The sequence below is a fragment of the Falco naumanni genome, chromosome 6 (genome assembly GCF_017639655.2).
Source record: "Falco naumanni isolate bFalNau1 chromosome 6, bFalNau1.pat, whole genome shotgun sequence".
Taxonomy (NCBI): Eukaryota; Metazoa; Chordata; class Aves; order Falconiformes; family Falconidae; genus Falco; species Falco naumanni.
This window is the reverse complement of record NC_054059.1, coordinates 73,508,900-73,528,268: the sequence shown is the minus strand read 5'-3', so window position 1 is coordinate 73,528,268 and position 19,369 is coordinate 73,508,900. Positions and strand designations below refer to the sequence as shown.

At 47.0% G+C, this 19,369-nt stretch overlaps 1 protein-coding gene across 2 annotated transcripts in view; it reads left to right on the top strand.

Moving 5' to 3' along the window:
- Positions 1–8: 8 nt before the first annotated feature.
- Positions 9–19,369, top strand: part of GATA4 (GATA binding protein 4) — a 29,763-nt gene continuing 10,402 nt past the window's right edge. For both annotated transcript variants that reach the window (XM_040598452.1, XM_040598451.1), the window contains exon 1: positions 9–875. In XM_040598452.1, coding sequence (XP_040454386.1) covers positions 350–875 — 526 coding nt within the window. In that variant the 5' untranslated portion in view covers positions 9–349. The remainder of the gene's footprint in view (positions 876–19,369) is intronic.

Genomic DNA, 19,369 nt, shown 5'->3' with positions numbered 1-19,369 from the left:
GGGGGGGGGAAAGCAGGAGGTGATGGATGGAGCCCAGTGGGAGAAGCTAAAGCCAGGCGGGAGCTAAATCTCTCCTCCGGAGGGACCTGGGCTTCTGGCTTGGGGTCTCGAAGAGGCGGCCAGACCTGCTGAAGGTGGGGAAGGTGGGTGGTGGGGAAGGGGGGTGGGTGGACGGAAATCGCATCTCTGGTGGTATTTTGGTTTTGACTGGAAGGCTGTAGCACTGCGAAACCTCTCTGGCCACTGCTGACCACAGGGGAAAGCGAAGCCTGGGGGTTTCTCACTCGCTCCCCGTCGCTCTGGATTGTGGCTGGGGACCCGGCTGGGGTTTGGGAAGGCCCATCGCGAGATGTACCAGAGTTTAGCCATGGCAGCTAACCCCGGCCCTCCAGCGTACGAGGGGGCAGGTGGCTTCATGCACAGCGCGGCCGCAGCGTCCCCCGTCTATGTGCCCACTACGAGGGTCACCTCCATGCTCCCCAGCCTGCCATACCTCCAGAGCAGCGGCTCTTCCCAGCAAGGCAGCCCCGTCTCCAGCCACTCCATCTGGACTCAACCCGGAGCCGAAAGTGCCGCTTACAACCCCGGATCTTCTCATCGTCCCATGTCACCTCGGTTCTCCTTCTCCACCAGCACCCCCATCCCTGCCACCTCTTCCCGGGAAGCTGCGGCGGCTTACAGCAGCTCCTTGAACCTTTCTGCTAACGGGAGGGAGCAGTACAGCAGGGGTTTCAGCAGCTCCTATTCCAGCCCCTACCCGGCTTATATGAGCCCTGAAATGGCCACGACCTGGACTTCTTCGCCCTTCGACAGCCCCATGCTGCACAACCTGCAGAGCCGAGGGACGCCCGCAGCCGCCCGGCATGCCAACATAGGTGAGCGCAGACAGGGTTGGGATAGGGGAGGGAGGGTTGCGCCCCACTGCCCCCCCTAATTTTTTGTGCACGCACCCTGTTTTGGGTCGGGCGAGGAGGCAAGAAGGGCAGGAGGGAGAAATTCGGCATATTCAGGATGTCGCTGCTGGAGCCTCCTCTCTGGTTGCAAAACTGCCATTTCAAATTATCCTCAAGGACCACAGTTTTAATAAAAATAAATGTAGTTTAGGGTAGGTCTGGACTGGCAAGAAATGATGTGCTGAGCTACTGCGCAAGGGCCTGCTGGGTCTACAAATAGCTCTGAGGGGATTTAGGGGATGTCCACAGTGTACGGGACCACAGTGCTCCATGGGCATGCAGGCAGTCCCTTCCTGGTCTTGCTTCAGGTGTAAAATAGGGAAAATTTATTTGGAAAATAGGGAAATGAAATTTGGCCTGTGAATCCCAGATCTTTCCTTGGGGCTGTTGCATGTGACATCTTTTTTTAAAATTTTTTGAAAGGTCGGTTTTGGCTAGAGAAAGGGAAAGTGAAGGGAAATCTAGTGCTGAGAAGCGAGAAGCAATGGAGGAGGAAAAATGTATCCACATTGATTATCGTGTTTCCTGGGGGGCTCACAGGCACATCTGACTGACCCAGCCCTGTATTTCAGTGTCTGCTTGCCCCATAAAATCTCAGCCCTGATCTCTTGTGCCGATCCTGATCTCAGAACCTTTCAGTTCAATATGCGCCCTAGGTCCTACAGCCAGAAATCATCCCAAATGGCTTAAAAAATTGCTTTTGTATTTGGTATGGTGGAAGAAGGAGAAAAGGGGAGAGAAATGCGGGGCACACATTTGTATCGCGGTTTCATAAACCCTTTTTTCCTCCCTGCCTTCTCTCTATGAAGGTATTTCTGTCAGCTTCGGGGTCGGGGTTAACAAAGAAAATGACTCATATTTGTCTGCAAATAAATTTTAAGATTGCGTTCTTTAACCTGAATTTTGGAGGGTAATTTTCCCATCGTATCTAGCAAGATTTGCTTTATCTTTAGTATTATTTTAAAGCACTACAGAAAGGCAAGTTGGGCGCTGGTGAAGGCTTGGCCTTGCCAAAGCCTTCTACTTTTCTTTGGGCATTACGAAATTGCTAAAAATCAGAGGCAGATTACCTTTAAGGGTAAAGTTTTGGCCAACTAGGCAAGTTTTTTGGGAAGCCATGAGAAGGTAGAAAGCATAGGAAAAAAAGCAGCACAAATCAAATAATCAAATAATAATTGGATATTTTCAACAAGGACATATGTGCATTTGTATCTGACTACACTGCCATCTCTCCCTTGGGGAAAAATATATTACCTTTTTGCAGCGGTCTCAGAAGGGTTCTTAGTAATAAAAATAACTTAAAGACAAAATAATGCAAATGAAGAATTGCAGTTGCAAAAAAAAAAACACCTGGCAGATTTTAAGGTGCCAGAGATTAAGCGTAGTGATTTTGGGGTTTCAAGCTCTGTGTTACGCAGCTGTTTGCGTTGCAGGTCTTGCAGCCTGCATTTTGGTGGCAAGAAGTGGTTTTTATCTGGGCCCTTAAATAACACCAGGAAGATGGGATGAATTGAACCAGTCCAGAAAACATTAGCAGTCGCTAACGAAGGAGGAAGGAGCTGGGATCCTTTTCATCGCCAGGTCCTGATTCGGGTGCTGCACTCACAGTATCATCTCCAGCATCGCCAAGGGCAGCACAGCAGAAACTGGGGGATTTATTAGCGTGGGTCTAATCATGTCTCTGCCTTGAAGGTGGAAAAAGCACATGGGTTTTAAATAAAAAGTGCTTGAGTTTTGGTAAAAAACCAAAACAAAACACAACCAAAAACCCCCAAAAACCAACACAAACCTGCTCGAGAGCTGGTGAGTTTTAAATTCAGGATTAATTTAAATTCAGGATTTTTTTGGAAGGCAGCTCCCCTGGCAACTATTTTAAGGTCTAGACCTTCCCCTTCCCCTCTTCTCCCTGAGTTGGGACGTGGCCGCTGCCTTCCCCTCTAGATGCTGGGGCAATGCTGTAGGCTGCAGGTACAGAGGAGGTTGTATGAAGCGTGGAAAGGCTGGCTGGTGGTTTCTGAGTGGGGAGAAGCGGGGATTTTTTATGAGCAAAGGTGAAAAGCCCCGATGGGCTGAAAAACTGAAGGCACTGAAAGATGTAGCAGGGGGGTGACACACACCGTCGTGGACAGACCCACTTTAATAACACATCCAAGCCTGGCTCGGCATCTGAGCAGTCCCTGGCACAGCAGTGCTTACTCCTTCCTTTGCCATTCCTTAGAACTAAAAATATTTTTATTCTCTGCACAATGAGGAATCTCAAGGTGGAAACTCAATCCTTAGTGCAAGGCTGGGTTAAATCCAGTGATTTTTGCAGCACTCTCATTTTCTTCCAGTGATTTTGCTTCCTGGAGAACCACCACCTCTGGATAGCGCTAATTGCAGAGCACCCCTGGGATCTTTAGAATTTTAATTATTATCAGTTTTTAATAATGAAGATCAAGTCTATGCAGGTGTAGGTGAATATGCAGACACAGATATGCAGTCTATGCAAGTGGGCATGACATTTTTTTCCTTGCTGTAAAGCAATGCACCAGGAAAAGAAGTTTAGTGAGAATGTATTCAAAGAAAATGGTCCTTAAAGAAATAAACATCTTGTTTTTCCCTAATAAGAGGAATTTTGGCCAGGGTTAAAACGTGCCAATGCAGCTGTGCCTTGTGAAGCACTGGGAAGGATGGGTGGGTAAATCACATGGGCCGATTTGAAAAACATTCCCTGGTGTGAGTTCAAAATGCCAAATCTGGGCTTTTCAGGGTAAATTTGGTGAATTATTTCATTACCCTGAAGGGCAGGATCAGACCCTGTGGTTGAGGCCGTGAACTTGCTCCAGGCATTGCCTGGGGTGGGGTTACAGTGAATTCCCGACTTAATGAGGCATAAAAAGGACCCGCTGCGATGTCCCCATACGGGAGACTTGCCTGCCAGCACCAAAAAGCTCCTGAAATCTGTCCCAAAATTCGCAGGGTCGGGCAGCCTGCCCCTTCCCCCTTTCCCAGGCTGAGGGCAGCGGGGATCGAGGCCGGCACGGGAGCCCAGGCGTGTAGAGTCGCTGCCGCTTGCTGCCTCCTGGATGTCTCCAGGCTGGGGATGGAGGGCCACATCCTGGTTTGCCACCCCCCTACCCCCTGCAGTTTTGCTATTTGTAAAAAAGCAGCAGGTTTTTGGGTTGGTTGGTTTTTTTTGGGTTTTTTTTTTTTTTTTTTTTTTTTTTTTTTTGGTGTATGTGTGTGTGTGTGTTTTATTTTCTGTGGCACTGAGAAGGTTGATGTGGTTGGGAGTAAGTGGGGGTGAGGGGCTATGGGTATTTCTGATGGGTGCTTTGCATTTTTTTTTGACTAAGTCCAAGTCAGGGTTCCTCAAGCAGGCACCGTTTGAACACAGCAGCAGCATCTGGGAAGATCAAAGCCTGGAGCAGAGGCTGTTGGAAAATGTCTTCTCTACTGCTGGTGGGGGAGAGATTGTGAACCAGATCTTAAGTTTTCCCATAGGGATGCTAAGAGATTTGCCCTGTAGCATCCCAGAGCCGGCATTCCCAGTGACTCATTGGCATTTGTTACAACCCTCTGCCCTACAAGTGTCCCCTGACCTTCCCCATGCACCTAAGGACAAGGTGGCTGCTCCCCGTGGGGTAGTGGGTGATGAGGGGAGCCCAGAACCTCTGCTGTCCCTGCCCACGGAGGGATGGGGCCGTAGGACAGAGGGACAGGGTCATAGGACAGAGGGATGGGAGCATAGGATGGAGGGACGGGGCCAAAGGATAGAGGGATGGGGACACAGGATGCAGGGATGGGGCTGTAGATTGGAGGGTTGGGTCGTAGGACATGTCTTGCATTTTGCACGGGACCCTACATCCCCTGTTTTGCAAGTGGTTGCGTTTCTCGCCTCGGCTCCACTGGCTGGGAAAGCTGGCCCAGGGCTTTGTTCCCCCCTGTGGGTTTCAAGCCACGTTCTGCTCTCCTGCCTAATTTAATTGTCACTGGTTAGTCTGGGATTTGGGATGAAACCCACAGAATTAGGGTTTCTGATCTTTAAGCAAGATCAAGCTCAGACATACAACTGATTATTACCCCCCTCAGTCCCCAAATAGTATATTTTAAATTGTAAATAAAGCAACAAGAAGAATAAAACAACAACAAAAAATCATGGGCACTATATGACCTTTATTAATAATACAATTATTTAATCAAAAATTGCACTTTATTACTGAATACAAATGCATTTTGCATAGAACAGCCATGGTGTAGTATATAATATATTATAAATGCTCATGGACTTTTGTAAAGCAGTAAAACTTCAGGCAGTGGATATTGGCACTGAATCTAAGACTTTATTAAGCCAGGATTAATTATTTTTCTCCTCTGCACTCGCACTCATGTACGTGTCTTTATCCCTGCACGAATAACAGCAATAGTTTTTTTATGAGACAGCCTATATTTTGCTCTCTCCATATTGATTTCCACCAGTTTTGGGGGAAAGAGGCAAAAACCTTGGAAACACATGTTTATCAGGCAGTGTTTCCCAAAGGAAATCGGGCCCGATCCTGCTGCCTCTGTGCCTTTCTGATGTTGGAGAAACCTTTGCTCAGCAGGCACAGAGGGGCTTCTCAAAACTGGTTATCCCAAAAGCAGCTGTGTATTTTGAATGGGCAAACCATCTCACTCGGAAAAATTAAGGATAATTAAAAAACCCTCAAACATCAGCAAAGCACCAACCAGCAAATAAAAACCCAAATTGGGTGCAAAAGCAGCAATGCAGTGAGATGAGCAAGTTTTTGTGCCTGAAGGTCGGCAGCCTGTTGCTGCAAGGGGAGGATGTGTTCAGGGGCTCTTAAAATAAAGGTGGAAAAATGCAGTTTTAAGGAAAAATTATTTTTTAAAAAATTGATACTGTAGTCCCCAAACCTGCAGAAACCTTTTTGTCTCATTGGTGTAGGGCTCTGGGCTGAAATTTTTGCTCCTCAAGCCCCACAGAGCTTTGCACGCACAGGAAAAAAGGGTGCAAATATATAATTTTTCAGAGGTTTTGTTCCCAAATTCACATGTCAGCCCAGTGTGTCCTTCCCACCCTACAATTTCCTTACTGCAAAGGAAATGCAAAAATGGGATATTCAGGGGGATCTTCCTCTGCTCAGTGATGTTCCTGGGGGGCACGAGGCAGAGGAAGGTGGGGAGATGCAGCTGAACATCGTGGGTCCTTTGAGGCTTTTGCAACCCTTATATAAAAAGATGTAGTGAAGTGTCTGTTTCCCATTTGGGGCTCACCACTGCCTGCAAAATCGGGTGGGGGTCGGTGTCAAGAGCTCAGACTGTGGGCTTAAAGTGGCTGGTTTTGCTCATGCTGGGGAGGGCAGAAACAGAAATGTAGATTTTTTTGCTGGGATGGCTGTGCCGGCCCCGTGTTACGGGGACGGGACGTGTGATTGCCCAGTAACGTAATTATGTCGCCAAAGCCCCTCGGCTGTAATGGCAAGGTTAGGTAGTTACAGGTATGGCTTGCTTTGGCAGGGGGGATGTGTGTAATTATGCCTGTAGGACTGCGAAAAGGGAGATTGGAAATGCCAAATATTCGCCTTGTAGATGGATCCTGAATTCATGTTTCTGTCTGGCAGGAAGGTGTAAATACGCCTTTGGTGTGTGACTGTGAAGTGCTGCTTAAATAACCAGGGAAAGAGGTGAGAACGTGCTCTTGCCTCCAAAATTAACTCAAATTATAAAAGCAAATTTCATTATAAGGGTGGATCGAGTTTTTTTGGTGGGTTTGTTTTTTTAGGGGTGAAGAAAAAGACCTTGCAGGTCCCCTTTGTGAGACAAAAACCTTGCAGCTCTCTATGATAACGTCCAGCATTACGGCAAAATATTAAAATCTCTCTGGCCTTTACAAGTCTTCCCCAAATCATCGGTCATGGTGACCGGTCCAAGCTGTAAATACATCTGTAATGACAAATTAAACCCAATTATTTGCCACGCCTGAGCAGTGAGGTCTTTATACATGGGTGCTTACACGAGCGTGACAGCACTTGAAAATAATTTGATCATCATTGGCTTTGCAGGGGCTCGTACAAGTGGCATTAAAGGCTCTTTTGAAAACCCCCACGTTTCTGCTGTGCTAAGCGATGCCGTTGGAAGGTCTCATATGGCAGAAATGTTTTTTTTTTTTGTCTCTTGCAGTTTTTCAGAAGGTCACTTGCTGCAGGGTATGCTTGATTTTGCAGCATTCCCCATGCGGTTGCACCCTTTGAAACACTCGGAGCACTCAGTGGGGATTTCTTTTTCAAAATGATAAGCTGGAGCTGGATTTTCTCATCTCAAAAAAGCGCAGGCGGGTGGGCAGGCACTGGATCTGCTAGGAAAGAAGAGCTGGGCAGAGATTTTCAAAGCTGAACATAGATCTGACCCTTCCATCTACATTGAAATGTTTCAGCTTTCAGGTTTTGTCAAGGTCTAGATTTTAAAGCCAAGTTTGGGGCAGCGTCAGCTGGAAGTGAAAATAATTTTTTATTTCCATGGTATGCCCAGTGCTTATGTTTTTCTCAATTATTTGCTGGCACAGAGGGGTTTTTAGCTTAATTATATGGACATCTAAATGTAGGACACATCCATTGCTTGAGCAGGGGCAAAGTTGGGTCCTTCCTCCGTCTTTCTGCTGTTTTTTCTGTCTTCCTGAGGCAGATGCTGCTATATCACCCAGGCAAGGTTTGCAGGATCAGCTCTTCCAACCACTCCCCCCCCCCCCCCAATCAGATTCAGTATGTACTGTGAAAAAAAACAACAAAACCCAACCTCCAAAAACCCCCCAGTTTTCTTGCTCAGAGCTGAAACCATTTCTGTTTTAAAGCAAAATGGTGTTTGCCGGGAGCTGGTGCAGGATCAGGCCCATACAAGAAGCTTCCACAGGGAAGAAATGCAGTTCCTTGCAAATTATATGGGGCCGTTACAGGATTTTTCGGGGGGGTGAAGCCCCAAAGGCCAGTGGGACCTTTCTTTTTCCTTTCTGGAAAGTGGCCACTTGGCTTTTATGTTGCAGCGTGTAGAGATTTGTGCTTTTTTTTCAAAATTATTTTTAGTGACCAGTAGAGCTGGTGAGCCCCTTATCGGAGCCAGCTGGGCTCAAACAGCTCATGCTGTCCTTGGGAGAGACTCTGAAATTCATTTTGTTTGTGAAAGAAGAAAAAAAAATATTCATGGAAAGTCAAGTAAAAGTAAGTTTTCCACCAGAGGTGGGGTGAGGGCAGCCGGCTAAGAGATGCGGTGGGGCTGATCTCCTGTCTCCACCAGGGACTGGTACTGGACGCTTCTGAATCTGGGATAACAAAATTGCTGCCTGGAAATGTTTCCTCCTAATCCCTGGGAATTAAGTCGGTGTCTGCTGGGGGAGCATTTCAGGAGAGGTCCCGCAGTGGGACGTCACTGCCTGCTCTTGCTCTTCTTCCCAAAGCTTGGCTGTTTTCCTTGGGTCGATGCTTCCAGCCGCAGCACAGTGTGTTTACGGGGTGCTGGGGTAGGGCTGCTGCCTGTTGCCATCAGACTCCTAAAAGGTTAAAACTCAAGCCTAGCGGAAGCGGTTGGGTGCAGAGATGGAGCAGCAGGGTCAGAAGGAGACCAGGCCGCTCCCTTGGCGTAAGATTTTACCAATTCTTGCTTTTTTTTTTTTTTTTTTTTTTTTTTTTTTTTTTTTTTTTCCACAGCTCTGTCTTGCACGGTGCTCTCTGGCTGTGTCTATAACAATATTTAAGTAAGTCCAGGTTGTCCTCTGGCCTCAACGGCCGGGAGAGTGGGCTGTCTCCCTGGGTTCTGCAAACATCTCCAAACAGTTTGGGAGACACCTCCCACTTGTCTGCTTCTCAGCTGCCTGCCTCTGGCTGCTGCCAGTCCTCCTGCTTCAGTGCACCTTGGTTTTCCTTCAGGCTCCAGCTTCCCGAGTCATGTCATTATATTTGCAGGAAGGGAAGAAGCAGTTTTTCTGGACAAGAGAAAAGCTGGGAAACCCTGATTCCTTCATGCAGAAACTCTAGAAGACACAAAAAACCAACCTGATATTTATGATTTAAACTCCTGTGAGTTTCCAAGCCAGGCTCTTTGGTTTGCAACCCAGGGAGCCATCGTTATTTAATATTCACGGCTTGCAGCACTGGAGCTGTAAAAAGTCAGTGAAGCGATGAGCCCCAGACATCAGGACTCCTCCAAATGACGTTTGGCCCCAGATTCCTGAGATTATTTTGGGAAGGGAGTGCTGGCCCCAGGGGCTGGCTGCTCGAGGGACTAGCTGCTGGGATGGATGCTGAGTTGGGACATGCCTTGGTGATGTGGAGCACAAGAGGGGCAGCTGTCTTGTGGTGATGTCTCCTCCTCATGCTCCCCTGGGCTGGGAGGATGCCCTGGATCCTGTGCACAAATATTAGGTTAATTTCTCTAGGGGCTTCCCATGTTTGGTCCTTCGTTGCTTCAGTGGGGCAGATCATTGATGCTGTGATTTACCCAGACCCTCTGGATGTGGAGGTCTGGCCTCAAGGGTTTTCTCAGTTCCCAGCACAAGCAGGGCCACAAGCAGGAGGGTGAAATCCCCCTCATGCCCCCTTCCCTTTGCCCCCAGCCAGGGAAGGGTCTTGCTCTGGCAGGACTAGCTGCCTGCCCTGCTGCCTGCCCTCCCCAAGCATTTCTATTCCTACACCAACATCCCAGTCAGACTCTGTCACCTCCCTTCATGCAAAATCAATAACAACGGGTGAGCAGGTTAATTATAATCACAGAATAAACGCCGCGGTCTCAAAGTTCACTCAACTTCAGCAGCATTTCAAAACGAGCAGATGATGCCAAGAAATTTTCATTGATTCCTCTGGGGCAGGTGTGGGAGTTTGAACCTGTCCCCAAGTTGATCTTGATTCAAGACCTACTCAATTTTCTTCCTTATCTCAACTTTCGCCTATCTTATAATACCTGTTATTTTAGATAAAAAGTCCAATCAATTGAGTTAGAAAAACTGCAAGTTATACGTTGCCCTGATAAGTTCAGTACCTGCAGTTTCATTGGCCTGGGCTGCAGTCTCTGTGCGAACTGACCTTTGAAGATCTTTATCGGCAGCCGGAGGAATTGCTCCATCCTCCCACCCTACTCAGGGGCTGAGTTGACTTAACGTTCAGAATAACTAATAAAAGAGGAAAAGAGAAGGGCCAGGGGTTAGACAAACTGACTGCCCCCTGTAACGTGATGAACTGTAGTAAACACCTTTTTGTTTGTCCCTGGCTGGTGTCCCGTAGGGAGGCCAGGATCTGGCCTAGCTTACTGTGGTGTAACTCTTCTGAGTGGGATTTGTCAGTGCAACACCTCCAAATTTGAGTCAGAGCCTGTGTCTAAATTAGTGAACTAAAGAAAACTGAGGCAGGGGTTTGGATATGCACATGATCCTCAGTATTGGTTACTGCTGTCATGCTCAGAGAGGGCTCAGACATGTGGAACCATATATACCTTACCTATTTCTTACATTCCTACACATGGTATATATATGTTTTTTATATACAAAGAGAGTCTTAAAATATATGTGTGTGTGTGTGTTATATTTGTGCACGTATATATAAATGTATATATACACACACAATTCTATATAGGTATGTTCTATATAGCCATAGAATAATAGTTCTAACAGCAAAACCAGAAATAACTGATTAGAGATGACTCCTAGCTTGCTACAATGGCATTCTTCAGGACATGGTATATGTGTAAATATACAAATATATACATTCATATGTATGTACATATACACTTACACATGCACACATATGATAACAATAATACAATTAATTGTATTCCTACAAGCAGGATTTTGCCCATTTGATTCAGATAAATGTCTTTCTGTCTGATCTGTGCTAGTCTGGGGCAAAAAAACCCAAACCCAAGAATCTTTCTGTTTCTGGAGTTGCAGGGTCATAGACATGCAGATTGGAAGACCTCTAGTCCAGCCTCCTGCTTGAAGCAGGACAACTACTAGCAGTGGCTGAGGTCAGCTGTGGCTTTACCTTTTACCTTTACCTGGATGAGGCTTGGAAATGCCCAGGGATGGAAATTCCCCCACCCCCTCATGAAAACGCTTTTCCTAATGCCCAGCCTGTGGTTTGTGCTGCACCCCCTTGTGCCTTCTCCCACTATGGGGAAGAGTTTGGCTCTGTGGTCTGGCATACGTCTGGCTAGCTGATGCCCTTGTAATGATCCCAAACAGCACCAATTTCCCTGGGCCCAGAGCTGGCTCTGGCTTTGGTCCACCTGGGTGCTGGTAGTTACTCCTATAGGCAGACCAGATGGTCACCGTCAGACAGACAGATGCTGCACTAGGATGTATGACCACAGTCCATTTTGTTCCCATTGTTTAAGGAGTTTCAGCTCATCACCTGCTCTGTAGGAGCCCAAGCGGACCGAGAGCACGTGATGGCTGTGCCACCGTTGATGATGAACTAGTGCCAGATGCCAGCCGTGGCAGCCCAACAGACCATGCTCTTCAATCAGTAGCACAGCTCCTGGCATGGTCCAAGCACAGACCATCTGAGCCTGACCCAAGCATCTCCTGGTGCAGGTCCTCGGAAGCAGTTTGTATGTCACCCCTGTAGATTGGGGTTCGAGAGCATCTGAACATGGCTAGACTCTGTTAACTGGGCTTAGGGTCAGGGTTCACCAGTTACCCAGTAACTGGCCCCAATTCACCAGTCTCCCAGTAGCCATATGTCCAGTTCCCATGGCTCAGCCAGGGAGCAGCAGCTTGGCATGCCTCCACAGCACACCTGCTTGCGGTCTCCTGTGGGCACACCACACACAGCTGCACATGATGGAGATGATCCATTGCCTATGTTCAACTTAGAAATAGCTGCCTAGGTGAGATCATGGCATTGAAAATCCTAAACTTTTCTGATCCTCTACATTTTTTTCCCCATTGTCCCTTTCCCTGCAAGAAGAGCCTCTGGTAGACATGTCCATTTGGAGATGGGCCATATTTCAAGGAGGATAATGCTGTAGCTGGTTTTCCTTTGTCAAAAGAGAGAAAAACCATTTCCAGGTGCCTCCTGCCAAGCAGACCCCAGGCTGTGGATAGCCTCATCTTGGCCATTCCCTGGGCTCTCCATGCTAATCTAAGATTTGTTAAAAAATATTTGGACAGTCGATAAGCAGAGGAATCTCGTGTTTATCAGAAGAGCCTCAGATATTTACAAGTGTGAGAACTGTAAGTAAAAGTAAGAAAGGCGAGGTCATCTTGGTGGGTGGGATTAGGCGTGCATCCCAGCAAAAGAAAGCAGACCTTAGAGTTCACTCACACACAAGTTGACAGCCAGCAGAAGTTGCTGTTGGACACCAGGTTGCTATCAAAGCGGTGGCCAGCAAGTGCTCCAACCCAAAGCAGCCTACATTCTTGGGGATGTGTGCATGCCTGTCTCCTGTATAGCAGACTGTGTACCTTTTGGATGTGGGACATAGTACTTTAGTGTGTGGGTCGACAGGCTTTCCACACAGCTCTGGTACAGCCATTGGGCTTGATGGTTTGGAGTCTGGTAGTTTTGGTGTGCCAGACAGCTGTCAATGTTTTTCTGAGCAATGAGGTTGGCCAGTCCCCCAGGACTTTCTCCTGCTCCTTCCCAAACCAGGCAGTTTGTTTGAATCTGCTTTAGAGGAATCCAATCCGTCTCCACCCACCTTTCCTCCAACCACTGTCTCCACATCTGTGACTGTGGCCTTTGAAAGCGGTCCTGTTGCCCCCTCCAGTGAGGCAGGGAAGAGCCTTTGCTCCTTCTCTGGGGGAAGAGGAGTGTCGCAAGATGAAAAGCCTTGCTCAAGGGAAGCCTATTGCAGAGCCAAGCCTGAACTCAAAGCCAGGCCCAGCATGTGACCAACCTTCCTGTTGTGCCCCTCTTGCATACAGTCTCAGCTGGTCCCTTGGCTGCTTCTAACTCCACTGTCCTTCAAACCAGGGAAAACATATCCATGAAGGAAAGGAGTATTCTTGGCTGTTGGCAATGGTGTGTGCCATAGACCTTGGCTTGCCGCAGGCAGAGGAGGGAGCTTTGCAGGGGAGGGACACAATGTTCCCTTTGCCTTGACATGAAACATTTGGTCTGGGAAGGGCCGCACAGGAACAGTCTTGCTGTGGTATTTCACGAAGCAAGGGAAAAAAAACCCCAGATTTCTTTGCCTTTTTAAAAGCAGTGTGTGGCTCAGCCAGATTGTAAGGTGAATGTTTCCTAAGCACTAAGCAGGGTCTTTAGGTTTGCAGGGGGAAAGCTGATCTAGGCAGCCAACTGAGCAACCAACCATTTTCTCCACTGCAGATGTGTCAGATAAACCCCAAAACATTCTTGGAACAGCATGAAGCCATTTCTGTGAAGCTGCACAATGATGTGTTTTGCTTGAAACTGTGTTTCTGGCTAAGCATAGGGAATTTACCTGCTTCTCCATTTCCTGCAGATCAGCAGTCACACAGGTGATGACTTCTGTTAATCCAAACCAGAGGAGTGTAGGGAGCCACACTCCCACCAGCAACCAGCTCAGTGACGGGCACTACTCAAATAGGCACTCTCCTGTTCTCCCCATGTCTAGGTCCCATAAGTCTCTAAAATAGTGGGGTCCTGGATGAATTTTTCCCAAATTCTGTTCAGAGGGGAAACAGGCAGAGAAGAGGGCGGGGGTGGGGTGGGGGGGAATGCCAACAGGCAGAACCTGTATTTACAGAAACATCCTTGGCTCCATTAGCTGAAGGGTAAGATAATGCACATCAGCTTTCTGATTCCAGTCTATGTGTCAAACTGATGATGTTGAAAAAAGAAAGGCTCACTGACAGCTTTTTTTTTGGCTACAGATCTCTCCCATGCATAAATTTGGGCTCTTTTGTTTAGAGTCCCTCCCTGCCCTTTCTACTTCCATCTCTCCTTGTTTCTTGGTGCTGTCTTCCTTTCCAGTTCAGCCCTGCTCTGCCACGGTATTGAACCAACCAACACTTGTAACTTCTGTGATCTGACCAGAAAGCTTTTGCTAGGCTTTTCCACTTGAAACTTCAGCTTCTGGAGTCATGCAATTCATGGGAGCATCTCAACCTTTTCAAAAGAAATAGATGTGACTTTTCAGCCCCACTAGCTGCAGCAAAAGGCTTATTGAAAGGACCCCTAAAGGTTTGAGCTGTTGGAAGGATTTCCACACTGTCACTTTTTAATGGAAACCATCTTGGGATTTGGGACAAACCATCCTGAGCAACTGGGAATGGCAAAACCTGTTTCCCCCTGCTGTGCAGTCATGTCTCTGCCTTGAAGAAGAAAGTGATGGTGTCTTGGGTGGAATCCTAGGATGTCCATAAGTCCAAGGGGCCAATGTCCTTTGCCTTCAGCTGTGAGTGCCCCTGAGAGTCCATTTGGGATTCACATATACACAGGATCGTGGCTTTCACCTCTTATCATAACAAATTGTTTTAGGAATCTGCTTCACTGCAGGGAAAACTGCTCTCAGGGTCTGTTTAAAGCCTGTAAGTGCTTGGCTGTGTTTGAAGAACAGCTTCTCCTTTATTGAGTTGCTTCTCTGGGTTGAGAAGACACTTCTGCAGGGGGAAATGTTGATATCAAGTGTCCCTCCAGCTGTAAACAAAACTCCAGTGCTGTATTAATGGAAGTCTCTTTCCATTCTTCTTCACCCAGAGGGAGTGAAGGCAGGAGGGGGCTGGAGGGCAGAAGAAGGTGGACAACCTCGTTGTTGTCTGACCAAAACCAGTGAAGGGAGGGCTTTTTGTCCCCTTCTAGAAGTTGATTTGGGAACAGAAACTTGGAAGCTGGTTGCTGGCTCTGAACTGAAGGATTCAAAATCTCTCTATTGCAGGTGCTTTTATTGTTATTATTCTTTTGGGTCCTGATCCATCAGGTTCGCGTATTCAAGATGATCTCTCCAAGGCTAAGAGATTTAGGGTTGTCAAAGAAAACCCAGAAGGTCTGGACCTAGGAATGGACATACTGTCAGACTGGCAGAGCTGGGGTTTGCAGAGTTGCTGGGAAGACCCAAGGAAGGCAGTTCAAGCCACTCTTCAGACTCAAGCCCTGGGCAACCTCCCTATGAGCTGACTTGGTTGCAAGAGGGTATCTGATTCTCCTGCTTGGGAAGGCAAAAGTACTCAGACTTTGGGTGGGCCATGTCCTTGGTCAGAGATGCTGTCATGTCCTATCCATGCTGGATAAAGTGCCTGTAGGTGTGGGCTGGCTGGCGGTGCTCAGATCTGCTTTCTTGTTGAGCCCTGCATTGTCCGTACCAGTTGATTTTTGTAGACCCGGTGGCGAATGTGAAGGACCACTCCCGATGACTAAAAGCCATGAAGGGCCATATCCAAGAATGCTTTTTCTCTACCAGACCCCAGCACCTCACTTAAGAGTTACTCCTGGCTCCCTGGGGACTGAATGTCCCATTGTGGAAAGTATTTCCGACATTAGCATGCTCAAGGCCTCACCCAAGATTAGGAGGCTGTTGTGCAACACACAAGTGACATTTCCTGCTCTGGCAACCTTGCAGTCCTCATAAACTCTAGGTGTGAGAGGGAAAAAGATCTCCTTTTACACAGCAAGCTGATGACCAGGATAGGGACAGGACCCAATCCATCCTCTCCACCAGCTGGGTTGTTCAACAAAATTTCATGATATGCTCTCACATGAGAAGCTCCTTCGTGGACCAGAGGTAGGATCTTATGAAGAACTAAGTAGAAGGCCATTAGCGTTAGTCAACACCAGGGACCCAGCCCATAAGAAGTACTGAATGATCCCAAGATTGATATTATCCAGGATAATGGCTCGGCAAAGGCATTTGGTGGTGCTATACGTTCAAAGAGGAAGATGAGGCCATTCACCACACTGGAGGCTACTCCAACCATGGGCCAGCGTCCTTCTCAGCCTATCCATCAGACGTTATCCTCTCCTCAACCCTGTCCCACACTGGCCATACCTGGCTTTGGAAGAGGGAGTAAATCTTTCTAGCAGAGAGGCTATTACAGAGGTCACCAGACGGACCCATAAATCTCCATTATCAGGCAGCGGCTCCTGTGCCACAAAACGGAAATTATTGCCCTGAGTGCGACTGGGGGAGCCTTTCCTTTCCCCAGCATTGTTCAAGGCCCTCCGGGAGTCGCTCGGGCAATTTGCTGCCTGAATAAACGTTTCCTTTCCCGGCTGCTAAGTACAAGGAATAAGTGTCAGGGGATCTCATAATGCCGGGATTTAGAGCTCCAGCCCCGAGACAGAAGCCAAGAAAACACTTCGCTGCTTTTTCCCGGGGAGCCTCTTTAATCCCCATTATTAATAACAATGGCAAATTAAACGATTAGTGCACTTGAAGCCCAGTGACCTCCATGCCTAATATAGCTCAGCCTGCCAGTGGATCACCGTTCCTGTGGGCTCTGAGCCCTGGGAACATTTGAGTTTCCTAGGTCTTGGACACCCATCCACATCAAGCTGCATGGGCTGCAGCTCTTCGGGTGACATTTTCTCATTATTTTGTAGACCTTCAGGTTTTCAAGAGCAGCTGGGCTGTCTCAGCTGTGTGGCCAGAAGGTCAGCTCAGAAAGCTCCTCTTGGCAACTTCAAACTTGGGTTTAGTGATGCTGTGAAATTATAGTACATCTTTTAGAAATAAATCCAGTCTCTTGCCTTCCACTTCTCCACTGGGGCCCAAATGCCCTTTGTTCACTAAAGGGCATGCACTAAGCCTACATCATCTTCTCTAAGCCGGTGTCCAGTGGTGTCCAAGACACATCCTTTGCTGTCATTAAGCATACTTTGAAGATGGAGAGGATAATTGTCCTCCAGGTGAGATCTCTTGAGGTCAAGGAACTCCCTCTGCTCTGATGGGGCTCCAGGAATGGTTTTAATGAGGTTGCACTCTGCAGATGTCATCTTCTGACTCAGCACTGGGTGGTGCATGCAGGGGACGCACCCATCTGATATCACCCCATGAGGGCTGTGATTAGGGAGAGCCACCCATTGCGTGGAGCCTCAGTGTGCCCTGGGAACAAAGTCTGTTCCTTCCCCGTCTCGAGCACCAGTGATTCCTGTTTGTTAACGTTCACAAGGATCACCTTTGCCTGCAGCTGAGAGGAGAAAACCACACAAATGCTATTACTATGGAAGCAGAAGAGGACTTTTGGACACTTAAACCGGTAAAAGTCCCTCAAGAGAGAAGCTCCAGTCCAAATCCCGTGAAAACTGAAAACACCCCACCAATCAAACCACCAAACACATAGTGGAGAATGTAGCTCTAACAAATATAGATGAAAAAGGAGAGCAGGTCTCAAAACTGCTTTGTACTGGTGCTTTAGATGTCTGATGATAAACCAACAATGAAAATACTGTGGACACTGAAGCTGGGTATCACGCAAACTCTTAGGAAATAACACTTAATATTCAGCAGCAAATTTGATTATTGTCAGAAAATAAGAGACTTATACTTTGCCTTGGTTCAACTCTACATCCTCTGTTTTCTTCTAAAAATAGAAGTGTACCCATGCTTGATATTTCTTCATATTACACCCATTTTGAGGGAGCTCTTCTTATTCAAGAGCTAGTTCAACTCTTAATTTATGAGGGACTGTTAAGAAATTTCTCCTTTTTCTCTGGCTGAAAACGTTTGATTTTGGTTTTCTGGTGGAAAAATCTGCAGGAGAGATGATATTTTGTAATTAGTCACACTCAGAACTCAAATTGGTCAGGAGTTTTAGCTGTTACCTTTGGACTACCTCTGCTCTGCTAAATTCTTACTGGATTATGTCAACAACTTTGTAATGAATTATTTTCAAAGAAGAAGGGGTTTTCTTCTAGCACAAAAATTACTGTGAAAATAATTTGGCTTTTTCTTTGGAAAATGATAATCAAAAGCTTCAACAACTTTGAGATGAAAAAAGTAGTGAAATGTTTTCCTTTCTTGAGATTTTTCAAGGAAATGAGTTCTTTCCTGACCAGCTGTTCCAATCCTTTCTCTTTTCAAAGGAAGTTTATTTGATCTAGATTTTGGCTGTGACTCAATTGTGGTTTTAAAGGGGAAAGTGAGGCATTATGGTTATGGTATCACTGAATCCATGTGTACCAAAATAACCTTGAGGGATTGCCATCTTTCCTAAACCACCAGAATTGCTCAAAGGTAATGAGATTTTCCTAAGCTGCTGAGAAGATGCTGGATTCCTTATTTTCTGTCTCCAGAGTCCCTTGGGTACGCTCATTTACTGTTTTCTATCATTTCCCCATGGGCACATGGTGTAATCCCTTGCCTTTTTTAGCCTGGTTTTCTAGAGAGAATTAGGCTCATGTGAATTATCTTCTCTGAGTCTTTGTTTACTGGTGCCACTTTCGTAATTTTTTAATCTTTTGCCTGTTTCATGGTTACTTAATTTCCTGCAGATTTTCCAAAAATAGTCAGGAGAAAAGAGAAAATAAGACTGATGTTTGAGCATAACCCTTATTAGATATCAGAGAATCCACATGGGGTCAAGGCACAGATCGGCAAGAAGCCAGATTCTGTGGGTTTGCTCTTTGGGGAACTATTGCCTTCCAGCAGAAAGCTGAGATACTCGTATAAGAAGCAGGCGGACAAGCACAAAAAGTAGCAGGATACATAATAAGATTTTAAGAGTTAATGGGGCACTGGCCTATAATGGCTGAAGGTCCCGATGCAAAGGTCTCTTACTGTCTCCAAACATCGCCTGTGCGCTGCAGTTTGTTGGGATTTTTTTCAGCAGCCTGGCTTATTCCTGGCCTATGCTAAGTAATGGAACCCTTTGCTGTCATTTGTCATCTTCTTCTCCCCAGTTATTTTACCATATAGTGTTCCCTTTCTGGTGCCTATAACAGAACATGTCCATGTGCAGCAAGGAATGGTTGTGTAACAGAAGAAATCCATCCTCAAGCTGAACTCAATAGCCTATATTCTCCAGGTGGGATGACCGTCATCAACATGCATATTCAAGGGCCATGCCATCTGGATGCAGCTATATTTACATCTCAGCAAGGCCTATAGATGATGTTTATATTTTATTAGGCAAAGGTCTTGGCCTCTTGAGGGCATTATAGCCAAGGGTGAACTGACCTGTGTCTTTCCAAATGACTATGCAGTTGAGGCATGTTGTGTTGACCTCTGCACCGCCTTGCAGATGATATGGACCTGCCATAGTCAGAGGGATTGGACTGGCTCGGCCCAGGGCAATTGTCCTCACACTCACATCACAGCTGCAGCCGGGCCCCGGTGGAGGATGAACCAGGAACATGGTGGGTGAACGCACCAAGCTCTAGAGAATGACATCAAGCACGATGGAAATCTGCATCAAAAGCTCAGCCTCTGGCACACATCAATGCTCAATGATGTCTGTTAGCTGACAGTCTGAGCTGGGGTCAGACATGCAGATTCTTGTAGTTCAGGAGGTGTTCATTGCAGAGAGT